The sequence below is a fragment of the Anabrus simplex genome, chromosome 1, assembly GCF_040414725.1.
Source record: "Anabrus simplex isolate iqAnaSimp1 chromosome 1, ASM4041472v1, whole genome shotgun sequence".
NCBI lineage: Eukaryota > Metazoa > Arthropoda > Insecta > Orthoptera > Tettigoniidae > Anabrus > Anabrus simplex.
In genome coordinates, this window is record NC_090265.1 from 1,540,152,149 (window position 1) to 1,540,178,105 (window position 25,957).

The window sequence follows — 25,957 nt, forward strand, 5'->3', positions numbered from 1 at the left end:
GCTTGTCTGTGTCGTACATTAAATGAGAACTGAATTTCATATATTTACACTTGGCTACAATAAGGCTAGGAACAGGCCCCGATTTCAAGTAGTTAGCACCCTGGGCAAACAATATTTAGCCGCCCCCCACCTCCTGCTCGTTTTCCTGTTCCTCTAAAAAATAATTGTTTACAAATTAAATATTACAGTTTTCAAGATTATGAGTTTTAAGACAGTACGTTATGCAAATACAGTTAATTCTCATAATTAAACTTATCAAGCCAAATAAAGGTAACAGCCAAATAAGAATCAGGCTGTTTTTATTTTTATTTAAAAAGCCGTTGTTTTGTATGTAAGTAAATAATTTTAGAAAGAAGACACATTTCCTTTATAAAATTTAAATATGTAGATTAAATTCAGGTTTTAAAATGTTTTATATAGGCTAATCAAATAATTGGAATAATTTGTGAAATGTAAAATTAATTTGAGTGTAATGAATTTAAGACCTAATGCACGCAGGCCACAATTACTCGATACGCCAGCCGCCGCCCCTCAAAAACTGGCGCCCTGGGCAAATGCCCAGTCCGCCCATTTGTAAATCGGGGCCTGGCTAGGAAGCGTTATACAGAAATACTGACAAATTAACACGATTAATTGAACGGTTATCTACACTTTCGCCTATGCTATCTCATGAAAGACTAATGCGTTCACCTGTACCTATCGTTATTCAGGTACTCTTTGACTTGGGCAACCTGTAGCTGTTGGGGAAGATTTTACAATTTAAAACATGCGATACATAAAATAAAACAAAAGAGTTTCTTTATATGTGTGTTAGAGTCACTCGTTTTTAACTTATTACTCTAACTACTTAATGCTAAGTTACAGTGCTCGTTTGAATATCATATTTACGTACCTTCCTGATTAATAATGCTCCGAGTAGAGTAGGTTTTGGCTAACCTTGCAGCTTTACATTCGGTAGGCGGAAGGGCTGTCCTGGGGATGGTTTTCAGTGGTTTTCCATTCTCCTACACTAAGGCGAATGCCTGGACAGTTCCTATTTTAGCCCACGTCCGCATTCACCTCACCTTATCCGCAAACAACCCCTACCAAACAAATCTCCCTGGTCTGAGAGACAGCGTTACTGTCTAGGGCAGGGCCATCCAAACAGCGCTCCCCGAGCGCTAGCGCTCTGGCCGCGCTCCAAGCCAGTGCTCCGAGCGCTTTGGGGAAGGTTGTGGTGGGAGAAGCTTGGCTGGCTGAGCGAGCGGTCTGCCCGCCGCGCCGAAGAGAGCAGTCGATCTATCAGTCGTAGTCTAGTCTACAGTGACTCTATACATATAGTGTAGTGTCACTGTAGTCTAGTCCAATGCGCTTTGTTAACAACGTGTAACTAAATAACTAAATCAGTTTCGCAGTTGTCAAGGCTGAGAGCGGTTGACGAGTGTAACAACGGATGGAGCTCCTGCTTTACGTGGTCTACGCACGGGGTTCCTCAGCTATGTAAAATTAAACATGGCTGAGAGCAGTAGTACCCTAATGGCGGCGATCCAGTGCTTTATACACCAGGAGGCAATCTGTGCAAAAGTCGCCAAACTTAAAGACATAATGGGAACAGTTGTGCGAATGGTAAATTTTCTTCGCTCCCATGAACTCACGTACCGTCAATTCAAAGAGTACTGGGCGAGTTGGCCGTGCGGCTAGTGGCACGCAGCTCTGAGCTCGCAATCGCGAGACAATGGGGTTCGAACCCCACTGTCGGCAGCCCTGAAGATTTTTTTTTGTGGTTTCCCGTTTTCACACCAGGAAAATGCTGGGGTTGTACCTTAATTATACCTTAATTAAGGCCACGGCCGCTTCCATCCCATTCCTGGGCCTTCCTTGTCCCATCGTCGCCATAAGACCTATCTGTGTCAGTGCGACGTAAAGCAAGTAACAAAAGAAAAAAATCAGAGTTCTTGGGTGACATCGAAGCGGAGTATCCGGATATCCCGTACCATGCAGAAGTAAGATGGCTGAGCCACGCGAAGTGCTTAATCAAGCTTTTTGTTTGCGGAATGCAATAGATACCTTTTATGACATGAAAGGGTGGCCCGAAGTTCTTTTGCGTGATCCTAAGTGGGTGGCGGACTTGGCCCCTTTAAGTGACTTTACTGCCAATGTGAATACTTTGAACACTTCGCTTCAGGGTGACAAGCACATTATCTCCGATTTGGTGGAAAAAATTCAAGCGTTCGAAAGAAAATTGATTTTGTGGGAAAACCAGTTGCGTGCAAGGAACACAGGACATTTTCCATTGCTTGAAACAGTGAAATACGCTGTCGACTTTGATGAGTATTTGCAGGTAATTTGCCAATTACAAAAAGAGTTTGAAAAGAGATTTTCAGAATACAGAACTCCAAGCGATGTTAGATGTATTTCTTCGACCATTTTCTCTTAGTGCAGACAGTGCTCCACAGCTATTTCAATTAGAGTTGCTTAAACTGCAGTGCAATGTTCGTCCTAAAGCCGGCTTTGTAATGACACGAAGTTTAAAAGAATTTTGCAGCGGCTTTCCGCAAGAAGAATACCCCCTTTTGTATATTTTTTTTCTAGTTGTTTTACGTTGCACCGACACAGATAGGTCTTACGGCGACGATGGGACAGGAAAGGGGTAGGAGTGGGATGGAAGTGGTCGTGGCCTTAATGAAGGTATAGCCCCAGCATTTGCCTGGTGTGAAAATGGGAAACCACGGAAAACCATTTTAAGGGCTGCCGACAGTGGGGTTCGAACCTACTATCTCCCGAATACTGGATACTGGCCGCACTTAAGCGACTGCAGCTATCGAGCTCGGTCCCTTTTGTATAAACATACATGTAAAGTTCTGTCAATGTTCGGCTCAACGTGCAATTTTGAGTGTTCCTTTCGGTTCTTAAGTTTACCAAAAGTAAACATCGTGCAACGATAAGCGATAGAAACTTGCGCAATTGTTTAAGAATAGCTGTGTCCAGATAATATATTGTAGGCCTACTCAGTTTGGAGATGATTGTTTGCTCCAAAAGTAAAAGCTCGTGAAAACGACTGACCAAAAGTCACTCAATGTCTGTACTATCTGTTCATATCGGTATAACGTTGTTGAATTTTCCTCTCAGATGTGTTCAAATTTCAGTTTTGAATAAATCACATTACTGTATTCTTTACTTAGCACTTGATTTCGTTTCCTGCATATTCCATACGTCGGAGTACCTTTCGATTTGTAGATGCGGTATATTTTTACGGCAAAATAGCCCTATCAATATGTCAACAAACCCACAAAAGCCGTCGGACGCAAGACTGTACGTACGTATCTGGTCAGCGCGGTCCGAACATCGTCTTTCTCAGGTCTCCTCGCTGCCACACTGTAGTGGTGGTAGGCGAAGGAGCGCTAGTCTGACTGCCCAGTGCTCCCCGAGCGCAATGGCTGGATGGCCCTGGTCTAGGGGGTCCGACGTTACCTTCACGGACTGGTTCCCACCGTCGGCTGTCGTGAGAATGGTTTTGTGGTTTTCTATTCGCCTACACTAAGGCGAATGCTGGTTAATAATGAATAAACCTATGCCAAATACGAAGTAGATACCAACGGTACTTTTTTTTTTTTTTGCTAGCGGCTTTACGTCGCACCGACCACGGATACTGTAGGTCTTATGACGATGGTGGGATAGGGACGGGCTAGGAGTTGGAAGGAAGCGGCCATGGCCTTAATTAAGGTACAGCCCCAGCATTTGCCTGGTGTGAAAATGGGAAACCACGGAAAACCATCTTCAGGGCTGCCGATAGTGGGATTCGAATGCACTATCTCCCGGATGCAAGCTCACAGCAGCGTGCCCCTAACTACACGGCCAACTCGCCCAGTAATACCAAAGTAAAAGGAAGTATAAATAATTTCATTTTCATCTAACATTATTAATTTGTTCTGTAGATATTTCTTCCCATAGCGAGGTGATTTCTGAAGCAGCAGATGAAAGTGCATTGTGTTCCACAGTCGGCAGCCACTGATTGATTATTAATGAGTTTGACCATTTGGTCGTAAGGTGCCTGGGTATGTTCATACGGTAGCTGGTGAATTTATTGTTTTGGTTACGAACAAATGACATAGCAATGAATTGGTTAGTAATATATGTCGGAGTTTGATTGGAAGCAATATGTAGTACTAGTTCTTCCGCACGTAGCATCTGCCATTGCTTTAGCTTTAGCCAGCAAATTTGTCGAAAATATGGACTTATGTGACAATCACATCTTTCATTCGGTATAAAAAAATACGCATACATTCTTTGTACTTTGGAGACGTATGCTCAGCATGCTGGAAAGACCACTCAAAACCGGAAGAGCGTATTCTAGGAATATTAAAGACAACCAGGATTTTTCGAAAACTCGAAAACAAAAGCTATGGTTACGTGGCAACTGATGTATTTCATAGGACTCTTTATTAATTGTTACGATTACATGGGGTTTCCTCGAGAGAGTAGGACAAATTCTGAGTCTAGATACGGAGGATTGTCAAGTTATTACATCGTCTACGACTATGATAGAGGACGCGTTCTCATTATTCAATTGATTTAATAGTTTCGAGTAGTCGTTGAATATCTTCATTTTCGGTGTGTAAAGAAGGAGCTGAATGACGATAAATCTGCAGATCGTCGGCATACGCGTGATAGGAGCAGTGAGCACAATTATAACTAATGTCCTAGAAGTACAATGCTAACAACAGGGGTGCAAGTACAGAGCCTTGTGGTAATCCGGCAATGACATTAGACCAATCTGAATGCAATTCTAGGTTTAGAATCACACGCTGCATTCGACCAGATAAATACGATCTACACCAGTTGATAGAAGAAATGGAGAAGCGTAAACAGCGCATCCTTCCTAAGTGAAGACTGATGAACAAGATCGAAAGCTTGAGAGTAATCAAACAGAACTCAGCTAGTTACTTCCCTCTTATTTATAGAGAACCTGATGCCATCGGTTACTTTTATCAGATCAGTTGTGGTACTGTGATGTTTACGGAATCCAGGCTGTAAACGATAGAATACATGTTCTGCCATACCAAGTCATTTCTATCTTTATATGGTTCGCTTTTTTGACAAACATCTTGCCTTCTGATATATATGTGTACTCATTGACATGGGTATCATGGCCGACTTTAACTTATAACCGTATGTACAAGCAAAACTTAGCCCAAGGAGATCGCAGATGTCGTCCTGTGACTTTACGACGTTATGTTCCCGATCTTGTCTAACTGGCTTTTCCATGGCTTTTCTTGGTGAAGGGTAATGGAGAGCGACACAATGATTCTCGAACGCTTGTTTTTACAGGCGTAATTTCAAACGTTTTAAGATGTGAACACTCTTGGCCTCGGAGGTTTTCAACGTGCTTTATTGCACTTATATGAATGACCTGATTAAGGTAATTAAACTACATTTTTTGATTTTTTAAATTTCTTTCTCCCTGATATTTGGAGTTGGCCTCATGGACTATGTTTGTTTTATATCACCACGTGGCATTGTGGTTGGCTACTCTCTCTTTATTCTCCGGAGCTATTTATTTATTTTGTAGCCCGTCTTATTTTTCCTTCCCTTGTTGTCCATGTAACATTGTTAGTATTAGCTATGTTTTTCTTGGTGTCACAACTCGGTACATTGATCTGTGTATTACTATCATCGAGTGTCTGTATTACGTGAATGAGCTCTGTTGCACCTTGGATGTGTGATACGTCGACTTTATTCTACGGTTCATGTTGTGGAGGTCTCTATCTTATTACTCATGTATCAATTTGCTCTCCGATGTCCTCGCTATATGGTTGTGAATCGGAAAAGTCAGTAAATGGGAGGTTTGTGCTGCTCTGACATTTGAGTTATATATGAGAGACGTATTGATGAAGTGAATTCGGCCTCCGATCTTGTGTGGGTTTGACTTCGCATATCCGCGTGAAACGTTATTTATGAACCATACTTTTACATTTTTGCGTTTTTTTCCTGACCTGTTCTCTGTTATACGTTCCCTGATCCTTGGACCCTTTTATCCTACTGCGTGAGTGTTCGAATGTGAGATGTAGGACGCATATCATATTGCCTAGTCGTATCGTTTGTTTGTTCTTATCTTTGCATTTTGTGAGTGTGTTACCTTAGCAACGTCTCGTTTATCCTTGATCCCGGGCGCCATGCTTGCGCGTGACCCTCCCTTTTTTGATCGTTGGTCCGGCCTTATTTCATGTTTCCGTCTTTTGAAGTTCGTTGGAAACCATTGTTGTGAGCTGTATTTTATTCTATGACCGTGTGTCGCGATCTATAAATGCTCGTCATGTTGATATGGATATCAAATTATATATTGGTTTGGGTCGAAGTCTGCGTTATGCAACAAGACTATTTTGTTCCTTCAACAACAGCTGACCATAAGAAACTGGAGTATGTGTGATGTTTACATACATATCGTCGTTGCCGGGACAAAACCTCCTATGTAAAAATAATTTTGGATGTATACTGACCCGCAGTACATACATTATGAAGAGCGAGAATGCCTTGACAGTATTCACACAATATTGCACCTTAAACGACAGAACCTTACCGGCCAAAGTTCTAAGCTAAAATATTTCACATAGGAGGTTTTGTCCCGGCAGCGACGATATATTCGATCATCTTACAGTGGCCCTCTATCGCTGAATCCCTTTATATGTTTTTGTCTACAGCCATTATTAGAATCTAAGCCCACATTCCCTATCTGTTGATCCGGTCATGTTTGTGATGTAGATATCCGCCGTGATGGATGATACTGACGTGAAAAGAAGAATCTTGGGTATATGATACCTACGTAGAACCTCCGCGGCTCAGGCGGAAGTGCGCCGGCCTCTCTCCGCTGGGTTTCGTGGTTCAAATCCCGACCACTCCTTGTGAGATTTGTGCGGGATAGAGCGGGGGCGGGACAAGTTTTTCTCCGGGTACTCCGGTTTTCCCTGTCATCTTTCATTCCAGCAACAGTCTCCAATATCATTTCATTTCATCTGTCAGCCATTAATCATTGCCCCAGAGGAGTGCGACAGGCTTCGGCAGGCGGTACACTTTCTATCCTCACCGCTAGATGGGAGCTTCATTCATTCCATTCCTCAGCCGGTCGAATGACTGGAAACAGGCTGTGGATTTTCATTTTCATATGATACCTACGTATAATTTTTCAGCTAATTACTTATCTTCCCCCTTTACAATTAATATACCATATATATATTAATATACCATTCTTCTTAATATACCATTCTCGATAAAACGACTAGTGGTTGGGTATAACGTGAAAGCGGACCACAATAAATATTAAGAAGAAGAATCATTTTACAGTGCTGTCTTCAGATTCCTGGCTGCATTAATAGATACTGTGATACAGAGGTTTCCTTCACGACCTCGTGAAATGCATTTGAAAAGACGGTGGATTTTAGAAGTAAATCACAAGAAGTAATTCGGGATTTATTCATTTTAATTAATACAAAATAACTCTTTACAACATGTATTTTAACCGTCTTTTTCGAATAGGTTAACAATTACAAATGATTATAGAATATTTTATTTGCAAAGCAAGCTGCAGTAGGCCATCTTTTTTAAAGCACACACACCATAATAGATACACATTGCATTATGTTGTCACAGTCTTAATTATAGCCAGTAGAATAATAATAATAATAATAATAATAATAATAATAATAATAATAATAATAATAATAAACCGTACTGTACTACAGACCTAAGTGTGTAATATTATGGTATTCCGTCACAACCTAACGAAATGGATTTGGAAGGGCAGTAGACAAATATATAGACCTCGGATTTTAGGCAAGAACCTATTTTGTTCCTTAAGAGATAACTTAAAATGAAGTTGTATTTACATGTTTCATGTATTTATAAGGTTAGAAACGATGGCTCTATAATGCCCAAAAATACCTAAATTGGCGTTAGAACCTATTTTTGCCTATAGTTGCTACATTTTATCCCTAAATCGATTAAAAATGCTTTCAATTTAGTCGGAGAAACTTAAATATTAGCCGACTCGTCTTCAATATCTTGAATAGTATTTTCTTGAAATTGTTTTCAGACAAAATGTGAAGCTGTAAACCAATTACTACTCCCCGGAAGTCCTTAAGAACTTCCCGCTGTGAATACTCCCTTTGTCCCTTAGTCTGTGTGTCACGAGGTGGGGGACAGTGTCCATTTTTTTTTTTTTTTTGCTAGTGGCTTTACGTCGCACCGACACAGATAGGTCTTATGGCGACGATGGAATAGGAAAGGCCTAGGAGTTGAAAGGAAGCGGCCGTGGCCTCAATTAAGGCACAGCCCCTGCATTTGCCTGGTGTGAAAATGAGAAACCATCTTCAGGGCTGGGATTAGAATCCACTATCTCCCGGATGCAAGCTCACAGCAGCGTCCATTGACCTGCTGGAAACGAAACTCATCATTCCATTCTGTGAGAAACTTTCAGTGCATCCATTTGCTCAGTGTGTGCATTATGCCGAAAGTGGCAGATTCTAAGACATCCTTAATAAAACAGCGGGTGCAGGAGTTACCCCAATTCACGTCGGATGGAAATATATTCTGCGACGTTTGCAGCAAAGAGGTAAGTGAAATTTGTTTTATATTTCACTCTGAAGTACGGTACGTACTTTGGTGTGAGAGTCGTACTTAATACGTAGGCGTTCTACCTCTCTGTTGTATTACGTTTTATACATTTTATACATAAATTCAGCGTACATACACTAAACGAAGTATAACAGTTCATATGAATTGGGGATTGTAGCGCATCCCGATCCCTCGATTTTTTGTTTATAGAATCGTTAAAAACTGGCCATGTTTGTGTGGTACTGTAAGGTCTATTCATTTAGGAGAAAGGCAAATTTTCAAGCAGGTTTTAGAAGAGGAATAATAGAACAAACGTATTGAAAAATGAAAATATCATGCTGCCATAAGGGAACCTAAAATACGAGGTGGAAATTGTACGAAAATTAGATATGCACTTTTATCAATTGTAGGAAGTGTATGACAGATTATACACATTGTAAATATATACAGCAGTGAGTTTTTTTTATAAGCATACAGTAAATGTAGAGCGGAAGAAACACGGAATTCAGCCATGCGCGGGCATCAGTACCGGTACCGATAATAACAAAAATGTTGGCCAACATAATCTAACCGAACATTACAAAACAGGAAAAGAAATTAATTAAATTCATCTCTACTGTGTTCGGCTCCTTAGTTGAATGGACAGCATAGTCGCCTTCGGTTCAGAGGGCCCCGGGTTCGATTTTCGGCCGGATCGGAGATTTAAACCTTAAATGGTTATTTCCTCTGGCTCGGGGACTGTGTATTTGTACTGTCCGAAACATTCCTGAAACTCACACACAATACTATCGTCCACTACAAAAGCACGCAGTTTCCTGTACACGCCAGATGCCGCCCACCCTAGTTGGAGGGTCTGTCTTACAAAGGCTGGACCAGGATAGAACAGTCACATGGAATTATTACCTCTACTGCGTCACTTAAAGGTCCAGGCTGCATGTCTACTGGAGGGATCGTGATGCGCTACAAGGCCCTATGAATTTGAATAGTCTTCTGTGCATATTTTCATCTGGCCTATATACTTGCACGGTTTACACAATATTTGCGACTATTTATAGTTGTCGTTGTTTCTAGGTGTCCAGTGAAAGGCGATCGCATCTTAGTCAACATGTCTAGGGGATTAATCATCAGGAAAATCTGCAAAGAAAATCAAATCTTAAACAAAGATTATTAACAACGGGATCGCTAAATAAGGGAAGCAAAGACGAATTCCATGCGGACTTATGCAGACCTCTTGCGTCGGCAAATATTCCTTCCAACTCACTTGGAAATCCTTCCTTCAAAAGTTTTTTACAAAAATATTGTCATCGGAACATTCCACCCGAATCAACTTTAAGAAAAAAACTACCTGGACACTCTTTATGAAGACACAATTAGGTGGATAAGGGAAGATATAGGAGACTCATACATCTGGGTCTCTGTCGATGAGACTACTGACACTCTAGGTCGTTATATTGCCCACTTGATAGTCGGAAAATTAGATCCCGACACGCCGTGTTCGCCATATTTGATCTGCAGCAGACAGTTAACTAAAACCAATCAGGAGACAGTTGCTCAGTTTGTAAATATAAAGGTCTCAAGGTGCTTTTCCCCAGTAACATGAACGAAAATAAGGTGCTTCTTATATTTACTGATGCAGCTGCCTACATGATTGCTGCTGTTAAGTATTTTACCCCGCTTTGATTCACGTCACTTGTCTTGCTCATGCTATGAATCGCATGGCTGAGCAGATACGTGCCGAATTTCCTCCAGTCAACAAGGTGATCTCCTCCACTAAGAACATTTTTTAAAGGCTCCCACACGAATCCAGTTGTTCCGCAATGAATTACCTGATCTTCCACTGCCACCAGAACCCATCCTTACGCGCTGGGGGACTTAGCTTCAGGCCATTGTGTACTACAGTGAACATTTTGATGCAATCAGAAGTTTTGTTCTCGCCCTAAATGAAGATGCCACCCACGTACATCACTTCGGCCAAAAATGCTCTAAATGATGTAACCATTTCTTAAGAAATTGCCTACATCAGGTCCCATTATACTTTTTTGGTCCCTGTTATTTCTGCACTTGAGTCTTTCGGGAAACCTGTTTACAAATAATTGGATTTGTTAGAAGAGGTGAAAGAAAAAATCAACTTAGCTCCAGACCCCACTGGGGATAGATAAAATTCGGGACAAGCGTAATAAAGTACTACAGAAGAACCCAGGACTGTCAACGCTACGTGCTGTGGCTGATGTTTTGATTGGCAAAACTAAAGTTGAATGTGATATCTCCCCCAAGTCTTGTACCAAAATTCAAATACAGCCCTGTACCTCTGTTGACATTGAGCGTACTTTCTCAGCCTACAAGCTAGTGCTGTCAGACAAGCGGTGTAGTTTCACAACAGAAAATCTAGAAAAAGTGCTAGTGATTTACTGTACATCAAACTATGAGCAGTAACGTGCTTGTCATTCAATGATTTAATTATTTAGAGATAAAAACTCAAAAATGTGGTGAACCACTGTGTATGTGAAATAATACATTAACATGTTATTGCCTTATTACCTGTATGCATTTAGAGTTATTATCAATTTAGAAAAATAAAAATGGTATTTTAATTGATAAGTGCTTATTAAAATACGTAACATTGAAGCTGCCTAAAACATAATTTTAGAACCTATTTTTAAATATTTGAGAGCCTATTTTAGGCACCTAAAATACAAATTTTAGCGCCTAAAAATCTGAGGTCTACGAAATATGATTAGAGAAATAGGCCTCCATTATGCAATATCAGTAGCTCACAGAAATACTCTATTTTATATCCTTAAATTCATGTCCTTGTCTTGAGGTGGTGCATTTCTTTTCAAGCACACCCCTAATGAAAATGAGCTCCATGCACCGTTTTAACCGCATACCAACAATCCTCTTGCCAATCTTAAGTTTCTGGCAGTGTCAGGATTCAAGCCCGGGCTCCCGAGGAAGGTGGCTGGTAGCTTGAGGTGGGCTTGATCATATTATAAATACAGACACACAATATAAATAATCACTTATTGGCAACTTTAAATAATTCTGAATTTTTCTTCTTATGCAGACTTTTTGATATACTGTATACGGGTTCAATATCATGAATGTCAATAGGTCCAACATCAAGCCTGAGCCATTTTATTAGGAAAAAGTTCCTTTACTCTCTTGCCCCTCTTGTAGTTCTCTTTCCCTACGTTTGAGATGCAAGGTCGAGACCATTCACAGGGTCGACCAGTAGGCCTCCGCGAGCTGACATGTTCTGAGCAAACAGCATAAATAACAGTTGAAATATGCTTACATTTCAGGGAAACAATTATTCGCCTTCATGAAATAATAACAATTGTTACCAAGGCCTTCTTTAGAAAACATGGTTATGTTTAAAATCAAAATTTAAATTAGTCACCTCCCTAGCAGCATTTATTTTTGCTAACATGATATCGTATTAGAAATAGACCAAGGATATTTTTCTGAAGACAGAATTGTTGAATGAGTATATGAACATTAATCTCATTATCATCGCTACTAATACATGAATTACTACGTTGCCTCTATAATGAAATGGTGCAGTATCTAGTGAACCAATGTTTCTTTCTGATCATATTTGCAGTTATTGCTCTGTTGCTATTTCCTGCGAACAGTTTTTCTTGTAAATTTAATACATGACCACTTTCTGCAAGTTTGGAATAATGTGGCCAATTGTTATAGCATAAAACACTCTGAAATCCCATTGTTATTATTTAGTCAGCCAAGGCAACATGCGGTGAGATGACAGCGGATATGTGCATGGTGAAACGCATTAACTTACAATGTTCACCACTCGTAGCGCAGCGGTGCATTCCTCCCATCAGCGCACAGAGCCTATATTCTGTATATTTTTACTTATGAACGTTGAACCTGTTGGCTGGATCATATTAGAGGTAGGCACGATGCTATGATGGTAGTGAATAGCTTGATTCCATCAGGGCTAGTTTTCTTTCATTATTTTATTTGTCCCCAATTTTCGTGTGGCCATGGATATTATTTTGATCTATGTTTATTTAATAAACTCTTTGATTCCTATTCGGCGTTATTATTCTAGGAGTAGGAGGGGTAGCCTTTTAAATCTTCCCCTTTCGATTGAATAGGCTCGAGTTCAGTTCATGACTTTTGTTTTTGGTCATTTTTGATCCGGTCCGCACAAACTATGATATCGCCCCATTATCTCTGGTTGATTTGAGCTTCCACTGATTTTCTGTTTTTATTTTTTTAATCTTTCTGCCTGTGTATGAGTTGTGTTTTCTGGTTATTTATTCCATGGTGTTCATCAGTAGTAGGAGATTGCATGTTCTAAAACAATGGGTGCCGAGTCAGCATTTTCCAACAAGGTCATTGACCCCTAGTTGAGTAGTAAGGCTATCGCGGTTTTGCCGCGAGGTCATTGACCCCTAGTTAAGTAGTATGGCTATGATGGTTGGCGGATTTTGCATACGAGAGCAAGCCTGACCTCACAGACTCCATTGGAGGGGCTCAATTGGTCAGGGGAATGATCTGGGGTGCTTTTGACCCCCTAAGTGAAGTTTTGACGTCATACACATATGTACGAGGGCAATGCTAACCTGACTGAATGTTTTTGACCGCTAGGTGAGGTTATATCGTTATACCCTTACGTACGTGGGCAATGCTAGCATCGCTAAGGAAACAACCAGTGAGCGACTGACATAGGGAAAGCAATAGCAACATGCAAGGACAAAGGGAGAAAATATAATATGTTCAAACACATCCAGAAGAGATGTGATGAGTAGAAACACTCAATAGCAATCTTAATAACCCCAACACATAGGAAAGTAGGGTGACTTGTGCCCAACATATCACATATGAAATAAGAATGAAAATCTTAAAGATCGCTGCAAAATTAACAGCACATAGTCGGGGGGAATGCCATGAACTCATGGCTCAGTGTTGACAACACAGGATGGTAAGACAGCTCTGTTCTTTTTACCAATCGCAGTCCATGAATTTACCCAGGAAGTGAACGGTTTGTACCAAATAAAATGCTAAGTTCTATTTGATGGATTTAAAGTCATCAGTAAACATTTCTTTGCTCTGTTCTTTGTTTTTAAGCTCATGTTGACTTGTCATTGTCAACACTTCATGGTCTAAAATAAGCCTTGTAAATGAGGGATTTCTTGTTATACAAATAAATTTCTCGGATTTCACTGCTTTTACATTGTCTAAATCACAACACCATACACTTTCTTCAGTCGTTTCCATGATGGTACATGCATTACAATTACACCGAATTCACATGCCGGCTCAGCCTGTAGTGTTCAGTATACCATGTGAAGATTGCAATCTGCATGGACATCAGCAAACGTCATTCTTCCTGGCTCAAACTGGTATGGACGAATGTTATTTACATCCAATACAAGTCAAAATAAGCCCAGTAACAATGGCAACAGACGAATACGGCAGTAGCAGGAAAAGACTGTGCGAGTGAAGGCTGCCAGGTAGATTCAACAGCGTAGTGATGTCACAAGCAGTTATTACTTCCGTACATACCGTATTTACTCCCGTATTAGACCCCTCTTTCCACATTTACAGCCTAGAAAAGTAAGAGGGGATCCAATATGCGATAACCTCAAATTTTGTGTGGTGAACACGACTTCTAGGCTATAAAGAGCTATAAATTGTACATGTTAACATTCAACACCATTCTTTAACAAATGTACGAATGTATTTCGAATTTTACTGGCTATTTATGTTGGGATTCAATTTCGTTGCTGATGTGTATTCAAACAGCTGAACACTTTCTCCGTTAAGATTCTCCACATGTAGGCATCAGATGGTGTAAGATCAGGGAAATGTGATGGGTAGTTGAACTCACATGGGAGTTACAATTGGCTTTACATCGCACCGACACAGACAGGTCTTATGGTGATGATGGGAGAGGAAAGGCATGGGAGTTGGAAAGAAGTAGCCATGGCCTTAATTAAGGTACAGCCCCAACATTTGCTTGGTGTGAAAATGGGAAACCAAGGAAAACCATCTTCAGAGCTGCCAACAGTGGGGTTCGAACCCACTATCTTCCGGCTGTAAGCTCACAGCTGCGTAGCCCTAGCCACACGGCCAACTCGTCCGGTACAAGGGAGTCAGTGCAAGTTGCGATCACCACTGCACTTGACTTGTGGTTTGTATGAATATGTTTGAGGTGCTGATTATAAAAACGTATAAACTAAGTGCCATTGCCAAGTACACTGTAAGCTACGAACATTCAATATTCCGCTCACAATGGACCATACCTAACATGATACCGTGACTTTAGTAACTTTAGTCATCGTAAACATTTTTTCTCTTGCTAGTGTAGTTATTTGCAGTGAATGCTATGGTCGACAGACACTGTGCCGCACCGAAGGTCACCTGACGAAGTGTCCGATGCAACATTTAAGGGAATCAGACTGACATGACGCATAAGACCGAGGAAACTAGTATAATAGTGACGCCCATCTGTGCTGTATCAACCTCGGCAGTTGTACGTTTTAAACTTTTACGTGGAACATTCTGGCCAGTATTTTGGAGAGTACAGAAGATGCCTCAAACAAGTGGTTGTCAGTGTTTACTAGTCATAAAGGACAACAAACTAATAGAATTAGAAATGCTTGTGTCTTCTGTAATGAGTGTTCTTGGGTCAAATGCATTTCTTGAATGCATTTTCTCCCTAATATCTAACAAGTAGTCAGACAGTAGAAAGTTCTATAGCATGATGCAGTTAGTCAGTGCAATTTTAAAGTCGGCTATGTCAAATGTGAAGTACAGATTGAGAAAATAAGACAGTTCTAATAATGTTTTTTCCTGCGTGTTTTGTCGTACCTAATGCATTGTACCGTATGTACTGTTCAGAGGGTGTAAGTTAGTTTCTTTTATAAATTTCAATAATTATCTTATTCTGTTAATGAAACTAATTATAGTTTCATTGAAATTTGTATCTAACGTTTTGATTTTCAAGAATTTATGAACTGTCCCTTATTTTTTATGAAAAATAATGTATTTTTAGGTGAATGTCCCTTATTTCTTATATCAAAAAGTGGAAACCCTAACCCCTACTGTGATAAGCAACTCTGTTTCTGGCACTGTATACTCTGTGGACATGTTCATCCTTGTTATCTTTTGCCAAGAGCTACAAACAACCAATTCTTTTTAACGCTGTGAGTGAACGTGCGCATGATTGTAAAGTGCAGTGTAATTGTCAATGGCAAATATAGTGCGCATATTTGTAATGTACATGTAAAACTCTTACATGCAAACAAAAACATTTTTGCAATTGCGATCGCAACTTGCACTAACTTCTTTGTCAGTCCCATGGGAAATGATTAGCCCTAGATTTCTTGCAGCATGGTCAGAGAGTGTGGAGCAGTGTGGCAGGTTGCCCCATCCTGTTAAAACCACTGTCCATCCATCTGAAGGTTCCTGGCACTACAAAACCTTCTTAGATCCCAACCTAGCTGACACTGCACACCATATCGTCACACGCTCACTATGTAGCGGTTTATGGACGATGATGTTTGCCGATTGATGAAACCATCCAGGTGAATGGGACTTTCATCGTAGAATCATACATCGACCAACAAATCTGGATCCTTGTACACCATGGCCAAAAATCTTGCATGATACACAACCCTGGCATGCATATCTTGCACCATCAGTTGTTGTCCAATCTGTATTTGGTACGGAAATTCGCCTATGTCTTTAAACAATCACTGAAGCAATGAATTGCTGATGTTCAGTTTCATGAACATTCATCAAAGACATAATTTTGGTGACTCCAACACCTGATGGAGGAAACGTCCAAGATACTCATTTGTGGACACAGTTACTGGCCTACCAGACCTTCCCTTCTGTTGACACAATACACTACCAGTACAATGAAATTTTGTAACAATTGACAGCATAACTGTGTTGTTTGGTGCCACCTTATTAAATTGTTCGCAATATTGTTCCGCCACTAACATCAAACTTGGCCCGCCTTATTAACCATTTCCTGACGAGCGAAAAAAAACTCCTTTATGAAAACTTTTTCCTCTGTCCTGAGATCCATTTTCAACTCCAAGCTCACAGCACAATGTTCTTTGCACTACTAGGAACACAATGCTGATGCAATGATACGCTGAAGAATCTGCATGAGAGCTATGCAAAATCCAGTAACTTACTATACTTTTTGGTGCATACTGTACTTTAATGCAATATACAGGGTGATTCTAAAATACTTCTACAAACCTTTTTTTCTTATTGTGTAAGGAACCCATCCCCAAAGTTTGTAAAAGTATTTAAGAATCACCGTGTATAATGTAAAACAAGAGCTAAAAGGTTTCTACCTATTCAGTACTATTAAATAGTATTGATCTTCAACATGGAATAATATGAAATTTATTAGTTATGATTACTGTACTTTAAACTGAAAGCCAGCAATATATCTTCATCAGTCCAATTCACACATTTTTGCTGGTTTGTGAATATCTTGATTTGATTTTCAGTAAATATTTCCTTTCAGACCACTCATCAGTTTTGTGTGAATGCTCTGAACAGAATGTTTAAACCTCCTACATTTAATAAATGCCTTATGAAAATTACTTATGTAGATGTGACTTTGATGTAATTTGTTTTTCACTGCCTCTAATTTCACTTTAAGGACATGTTAGGATTTTTTTTTTTTTTCAAGATTTCTTCAATCAGGGCAATAGTATTATCACAGACCTGAATGGTGAATTGCTAGAGCTTCCTCCCAAATGTATACTTAACGAAGATGCTGTTCCCTCAATACATTTGGGTGTTTTGCATGTCACATGACAGAGTAAGAAGGAAGGTAAGGAGGGACAGTACAAAAATAGCTGACAAATTGTTAAAAGATTCAAAACATAATGCAACTATTGCAAGCTCACCACCTGCTCCAGCCACTATCACTCTCAGAAAAAAGGTTTGGAACACACTTGGCAAGAATCCACGTTCCAATTTCCATCACGCCCACATCTTTGGATCCAATGCTTTCTTAGCTCCTCATATTTTGAGAAACTAAAGTATCTGATGTGACTTTTGTAGGTTTCCTTAGTTTTCACTCTGCTGTTATTGCACACAGCAACCATACACCTCATACCAGGCATGCTTATATGCAACTTGAAACTTAAATGTCGTAAAATTCAGAATAACACTGGAATAAGAAAGCAGCTATTCACCACAGGACTAGTCGCCAACTTACAGAAAGCACCATGAAATTATAAAAGCAAAACTATAACTCACTTGTACTTATTAAAGAAACTCACACATTACTGCACAGACTCTAAGTGAGTGGAATCTCTCAGCAAGGCGGATCTCTCTGTGATGATATAGATGTTGATTCCCATACGAATGTCCAATAACGGACCATTTATATTGGTCTCTCTGTGATGTCATAACCCAAGCGTTGCTGAAACCTTCCAAATGCAGAAACTCCTGTTGTGGGCAACCTCTTATATACCAACCCTGTGTTGTATTTTCTTCTTTGTTCCTTTTCCTGTCAGAAATCACCTCCCGAAGTTTGTCCCTGTAGTTAAAGTTCACAATATATTGAAGAGTAGGTACTTTCTGCTAATTGTTAATAAAAGAATGGAAGCTTTCACATTCACTGATAATCCAGTGAAATCTTTCAGACTGGAGAGCTGTGGTCCAATGAAATTCCTTCAGACACCTTTTACAACATCATTGAAGCTGCTGCTGCAGTTCAAAACAAAACATCCAGATGAGGGAATTTGTTTGGTAACAGCTCTTCAGTCTAAATATTTTACATTGATTATACTGCTCATGATGATCCTTTCCTCTCCTAGTTTCTTTTTTTACCCACACTGACCTGGCTGTTTCTAGCTTCCTATATTCAGATGTATGTGCTCTTTGTATATGCTCACTCTGATATTTTCCCAGTCAGGTCTTTCTACCTCTTTCTACCCATCTATCTTTCAGTCCACTATGTTAAGTCTTTTGCCAGGTAGATTTAAGGTATTCTTGTTGATATTCTGATCACTGCATCACTTCAGCTCGGATTCTTATACTCTATCATGTAAACCCTGTTGCAAGTTCTAAATATGGCACATAGATACATATCTGGTTAATGTATGACTGAAGAACTTCATTTTTTCTGTTTGTATCCAACTGTTATGCCACTTAGCAATACAGCTTATAGTCCATAGGTCCCACAGTGCTTTCTTCTATCTAGTAAGCTCTTTTTTTAAGAGGTAATTCAAAATATCAACTAATTCAAGGAATCATTTGGTAGGAATTGAGTACCATAAACAAGGAAAGAACTATCAATATAACATGAATTTATTGTGTTCTTAGAGCATGTATGCACTGTCATTACTACATCATCAAATATAATATTTCTTGATCAATACACACACTTTTATTCTGTACTAATAACAACAATGAGATCTACACTTCAAGATAGACTGAAAATCAGAATGATTAAGAATGTTTTCAAATAAATTTAACAACAGACTCCTGCAAACAAATAGTATTTGCAACATCACAGCACTACCTACCAGCAAAATAGTTGATGAAGAGTATACTGTGAAATCTGTTTAAACAGCTCAAAAAACAAATTCCTTTTCTTAAGAGCATCATACTCAAACAAAGTTGGAAAATATTGCCCCTAGCTGTTGAAAACACATTTAACCATTTCACTCACTGTAGTAAATAGTTACACAAATTAAGATCAGCCTTAAGAGATATACAGTGCTTAAGCTGTTCTCTTTGGTCAAGCTCAGAGCACCAGCAGTGGCCAGTCCAAATAGTGCAGGGTGGGCTGTATAGCAGGTGTTGGAGAGTCTACAGCACAGAGGTTGCACATACACCTTCTCTTACTGTATATATACACCACAAAAAAACACCACTCCATGTATTTGGTTTCAATATTAATGTTACTCAGATTTACAGCCACCCAGTTTGATGGCAAGCAGCTGCCACTGCACAGCACCCACATTTCATGTACAAAGAAACTAAGACAGAGGTCATAATGAAATTACAATAAAACATATAAATCTCATATTGAGAAAGTTAAACATAAATTGTAACATATGTCATACAAATTAATTACCCAGGTCCTTTAGTAAGTAAACACACTTGAGGCAATTACTGACCTGCAGTGAGAAGCGAGGGGTTGTCTGTACATTAGTAAGTTACAGTTTACTGCAATGAGTTATTTCTCATCTGTCAGTTCCTTCCCATTGACAATACATCCCACCTGCATAAAACTCTGTATTTTACTTGAAGTACAGGTTTCATGTGCTCTAACTCACCTCCAAACAATTTAAATGTCTAAGGGTGTTTAGCAAGTACATTTTGTAGAATAAATTACTGAAATTAGCAAAATTATAGTAAGTGATTCAAGCTATTAGATTTTAATGGCCAACTGACAAAATAGTTCATTATAATGAGCAATAAATGATAATTTATGATACGGCAAGATAATGTATGGAATCAGTTCTTTTCACAGGTCCTTTGTCTTGTAAACAAAGGATAGGAAAGGACTTTGCATACCAAGGGTTTCAATGTACTTGAGCTTTCACTGTATTCTGCATTGGAATTCGCATTTCACTGCGTTTGCTGCATTACAATGCATATAAAATCCATTCTTAGATGTGGAAAGCCATAGTTCACTTGTGTAAGATCTTGAAATGGTAACTATATTACGTTCTTAAAATACTGAACAATTTCCAGAGAGAGAGGATACAGGTTAAAGACAGATATACTCTATACAGCATTAACAGTCTATGGCCATTTTACTCAGAAACAAGGAGTCGCATTCAAATATGAATTTAAATTTTGAAACTGAAACTAAAATTACTTTTCCCACTGCACACAGGATGTAATGAAAAGAACTTCAGGTATGGATTCCTCATATACAGAGAAGACAAAAAGGTTGTATCAACATGGGTTCAGAAATGCTTGGTTGCCATGTTATTAAGGCTTGCAGGTATGGATCAGCATGCACTCCAAAACTCTTGTTTGCTGGAAAAACAGTGAGAAGTGTGCATGTTACATGTTTTTGTAATGTGTAATATTGTGTGAAGGATGAATGACATAGGCTCAATTATCTTAACAGTTGCACATGGATTCCAAACATACTCTCGTGTACTTGAAACTTGTAACACGGCAATCAAGTACATATGGTAAAGAATTTTTTCTTTCTTCTCATCATATGAGGAATCCATACTTTTTTCATTACATCTTGTACACTGCATGGCAGAGTTAATGTATCATGAACTAACTGTTGGTTCCAGTTGTATAAATATGCATTCCTTTTCACCTTCTATATAAGGTTAATATAATAAAACATACTTAACGTACAATTAAATAAAAACAGTCTTATTCCTTAGAAAAGTTATGCACTTTGATACACCAACTACAGGTCATTGTAAACAGATTTCACTCTATCTTAGGGAGCCATTAAGTTCCAGTATTTCAAATTATACTGTAGGAGTCTGTTTTTGAACATATGAATACAAAATATGGTTTATTTAATGCACAAGTATCATTCATAATTATTTTGTATTTCGATAAGCCGAAGGGAAGAATACATTCACAGAGTCTAAGACATGTATAAAGAAAATTATGCACAGGTATTTTCTTGCAGATCACAAGCATGCACTCCACAAACTGACAACAACACTTTTCTTGTGTCCATTCACACATTCAATAAGCTTCTAGTTGTCCTCTGTTGATGCAAGCGACACTTCACTTCTAACAAATCTATAGACAACATATACATACGAAACAGAAGCATGGTCCGCTGCATCCAGCTGTTGTTTTCGTTACCTATTGTCAGACTCCATGACTACTTGTTTCACCACTCCTACAGACATCTGACTCTTCACATCATGACTGCTCAGAACTGTGGTGTTGGTGTTGGTGATGAATAGTTTCAAGCCTGATGCTAGAACATAAGTGAAAACAACTGTGTGACATATTAAATATATATGAAAGTAATTAATTGCATAAATATGAAGGGTGGGGTATAGATTTTAACCAAATTCTTATCAGGTGAAACTACAAATATTTGAATTTTGAGTCCAAGGCAGCTACGTTTTAAATGGTCAGACTTTGATTACAAGCATTTCAGAAGCAGATTAGGAAATTGTAATGTAAGTTTAGCAGTACTAAACTCACAATTATAATAAGAATGCAATTACACCTTAAAAGAAAGATGATGATGATGATGATGATGATGATTGTTGTTGTTTAAAAGGGCCTAACATCTAGGTCATTGGCCCCTAATGGTACGAAATGAGATGAAATGTAGTGACAATTTAAAAGTCCAAAATCCTCCACTGACCAGAATTCAAAACATGAGGACAAAAAAATGAATGAATGGATGGATATGAATTTAAAACAATCAGTGGATCTAACACGCAATGCCCCACATTCCCAGAAACTAGTGTTAAACAATAGTATTACTGATCAAGGGACTGCTTCTAAAGCACCATACTGAATCGATGATGCTTGTAGTCTAAAGGGGTCCAAAATCCAGGTCATCGGCCCCTCATAATAGTACTTATTGCTAGGAAAGTAGAACCATGGTATTTGTTATGCTGCGGTACTGATCAAAAGTAGCGAAGACTCACAGTATTCCACACATTATGGTAGTACTCACAGGTAATGTAATGCACACATGTAACACAGACCTATGGTGTTTCTCAAATCGTGGCACCATTTACAAGCAACACAAACCTATGGTGTTCCACACATGAGTGTATTAACCACAGGAACTCGTACTATCCCTTGGTGTTCCACACATAGTGGGTACTAATCATAGGCAAGGCAGAACCATGGTGTTGCTCACCCATGCTGTCGCTCATATAGTGGTACTAATCACAGGTACTGTAAAACCCAGCCGAAAGCACACACTGTCGCTACTAATCACAAACCTATTGTGTACCTAACATAGTGGTACTACGTGCAAGTCAAAGTGACCTGCATTATGGTACTAATTACAAGTTAGTCTCATAGTTCTAATTCGATCATCCCTTGGTCACCCCTTTTAGTCACTTCTTACGACAGGCAGGGGGATACCATAGGTGTATTCTTCGCCTGCATCCCCCACCCACAGGGGGTTGTGTGTTGGTTCGCGAGAGCTATTTTATTTTACTCAAGTCCGCCGGCAAGTTGGTTACGAACCCTCTATCCGCCACCTGGGACGCGCCACGTGGGAATATCACCTCTCCCTCTGCTATGCCAGTGTAGTAGGTTTGTAGTTAACAGAAAGAGAACAAATACATGTCTGAAAATAATATTTTAAAAAAAACAACACAAGAAGACACAAGACAAAGTGTGTAGCTTTGCTTCTAATCCTAGCTTCATCCCTCTTTTTTTTTAAGTTGCTTTACGTCACACTGACACAGACTTTTCAAATAATAATAATGTTATTTGTTTTACGTCACACTAATTACTCTTTTACGGTTTTCGGAGATGCCGAGGTGCCGGAATTTAGTCCCGCAGGAGTTCTTTTATGTGCCAGTAAACCTACCGACACGAGGCTGACGTATTTGAGCACCTTCAAATACCACCGGACTGAGCCAGGATCGAACCTGCCAAGTTGGGGTCAGAAGGCCAGCGCCTTAATCGTCTGAGCCACTCAGCCTGGCACAGACTTTTCTTACAGCAGCAATAAACTGTGCTTTTTCAACTGACCTCTTATCCTACACTTTCTAATAAGACTTCTCAAGACTGACCTACCCCTCTAATGAAACTGAGAAGTGAATAATGAGCATGTTTGAAAAATAAAATAAAAAAATAACTGGGGTAGATGAGGAAAGAGATACACTAAATTGCCATTAATGGCTAGACACTCATAGCTACTGGCTTAATTAGAGCTGCTACGGTGTTAGTATAATGCAGTTCTGCCCTTCACCGTTATCACAGCCTATACCCTTCTCGGAAGACTTTTTTTTTTTTTTTGCTAGGGGCTTTACGTCGTACCAACACAGACAGGTCTTATGGCGACGATGGGATAAGGAAAGGACTAGGAGTTGGAAGGAAGCGGCCGTGGCCTTAATTAAGGTACAGCCCCAGCATTTGCCTGGTGTGAAAATGGGAAACCATGGAAAACCATTTTCAGGGCTGCCGATAATGGGATTCGAATCTACTATCTCCCGGATGCAAGCTCACAGCCGCGCGCCTCTACGCGCACGGCCAACTCGCCCGGTCTTGGAAGACTCGCCACCAAGTGTCTGCAGGTATTTTCATGTATTCCTCCGGCAACATGACAAACAATCCTGCAGTAGTTTTCGGGTGGTCTGGTCTGGCAGTCAACCGGCACTGAAACTATCTCAGAGATGCTCAATTGGATTTAGATCAGTGTTTACGGCCAGCCATTCCATTTTATTCACTCCCATTTTGACAAACCACTTGTGTATGACCTTTATTTTATAAACATAGGTGCATCATTATATTGATAATGAAAAGGACTGATTCTAAATTGTTGCAACAGGGAAGATAGTAAAGAATTGTCCAATAATGACAGACAAGTTTTGGCCATTCATGGTTTGAGGAAACAAAAACAGTGACCCAAGACCAAACCATGAAAAACAGGCTCACACCCTCTCTGCCAAATTTCACAGTGGGAACATTGCTTACCTGGCATTTGCTAGGTCCATTCACGCCCATCAGACTGTTACAACATGTAGCATGAATCGTCGCTCAGAGTCCACACGCAACCTGTTTTGTACTGCTGTAATAAGCGGTAAACATTCAGTTTAGGATCTTTGGTTTATGTGCTGCAGCTCCCACATGGAATCCCAGTGCAACAGTGCAGACAAATGGTATGGGTATTTGAAAATCTGTGGCCATAGTTTTTAACAAAGTTTGCCAATTTGACTTCACCCCACGTCAAAGGCATCGATAGTCCCTATCTGTTAATCTTTGGCTTCCCTGGTCGAAGTGAAGGTTTCATAACTCCTTGGTGTTTCTATTTCATTACTACATCACTCAGTGTTGAATGTGGTATATGAAACTTGCCAAAAATCGGCATCAATAATCATGCCCCTTTCAGGGTCACTGAGCTCTTGTTGTACATCTATTTAACTGCTGTAGCTAATAAACATTTCTACTGATTGCTCACTGCCTCACATAGGCTCACAATATGCTTGAATGATATATATAGGATCAGTCTACTTTTCTTTCAGGTGGTGTCCAGTCATTAATGGCAATATAGTGTACCTACAAGAAAACAGCAGCCCGTGAAGATGCGGAGTGTATGTGTGTTCAGAGCAGAGCTGGCCAAACACTACAGAGTATGAAGTGTGTAAACAGTACAGTATCTCAGATGTGTGAAACATTTAAAAATCTGTCCAGGACATTCCCTCTGCTGTGCGACAGACATGAAGCGGAGGGGGAACCAACCAACCAGCTGGCGATCAAACATGTTTTTAGACTGATGTTTACTTCTCTAGTACAGTTAAATGTCTAATATCAGTGTTATAAACAAAGAAATAAAGACACTTCTTATTTCATTAAAAAGGACAAGGAGTTGCAGATTTTCTTTATGACTGGAGAGAACAATTCTAAATGTTCCTCTTGGACTATCATAGACGACGAAAATTTACAATAAAAGCCATTATAATCCTGTCAACAAGGATGAGTATGATAATTTAATAGGTGAAAAACTTTGAAATAAAGCAATATTTGAATATAATTATAATAAAAATGTTCAATGAAAACATATGATCACATATTACAGGAAGAAATTATTTTTATCATGCCAACACTCAACAAAAATGTTAACAAGTTATTTTATTTGATCTATTCATTCAGTTTCTTAACTAAAGATTTACAGATGCAAAGGGGTCAGTAATAAGCAGAGAAAGACAGACTGCTTCATGGCCGAGTCGTTATATGTCGTGGTACCACAATTTCTTGTATCAAGCAGTGGGAAGAGTGGCTTATTCCATCCACAGCCTACCTCTGTACAGTAAGGCAGGCATAGTGGGAGAAGTTAAAAATAAGAGTAGGGGGAACTGTGCAGGTAAGAGACCAGGGATCTATGAGTGAAAACTTGTCACAGGCAAGATTTCTGACCATTCCTGGTTAGAAATTTGTCTATGTCTCTTCTTTTTGATGCTTCTTCTTCCCACATTGACCTGTTACTGTGTGATAATGGAGAAATAAATCAAGTACAGCATGACAGGAATGTTAATAGGAATATGTGCTCTTATTATTCTATATTTGACCTGACACTGTGTTTACCCCATGAGTTTCTTTCTAGTTTTGATATATCTGCTACTTGTCTACACCTGTGTTATTGGTCAATGGCAGATCTTTCCACTAAAATATGGGAAACCTGAATTCCATTATTTAATGAACATGGTAGCATATTGTG

The 25,957-nt window shown here is 39.5% G+C and overlaps 1 protein-coding gene across 8 annotated transcripts in view; it reads right to left on the reverse strand.

Moving 5' to 3' along the window:
- Positions 1-21,115: 21,115 nt before the first annotated feature.
- Positions 21,116-25,957, reverse strand: part of LOC136858482 (early estrogen-induced gene 1 protein) — a 611,382-nt gene continuing 606,540 nt past the window's right edge. For all 8 annotated transcript variants that reach the window (XM_068225564.1, XM_067138049.2, XM_067138054.2 and 5 more), the window contains one exon: positions 21,116-21,517. In XM_068225564.1, coding sequence (XP_068081665.1) covers positions 21,396-21,517 — 122 coding nt within the window. In that variant the 3' untranslated portion in view covers positions 21,116-21,395. The remainder of the gene's footprint in view (positions 21,518-25,957) is intronic.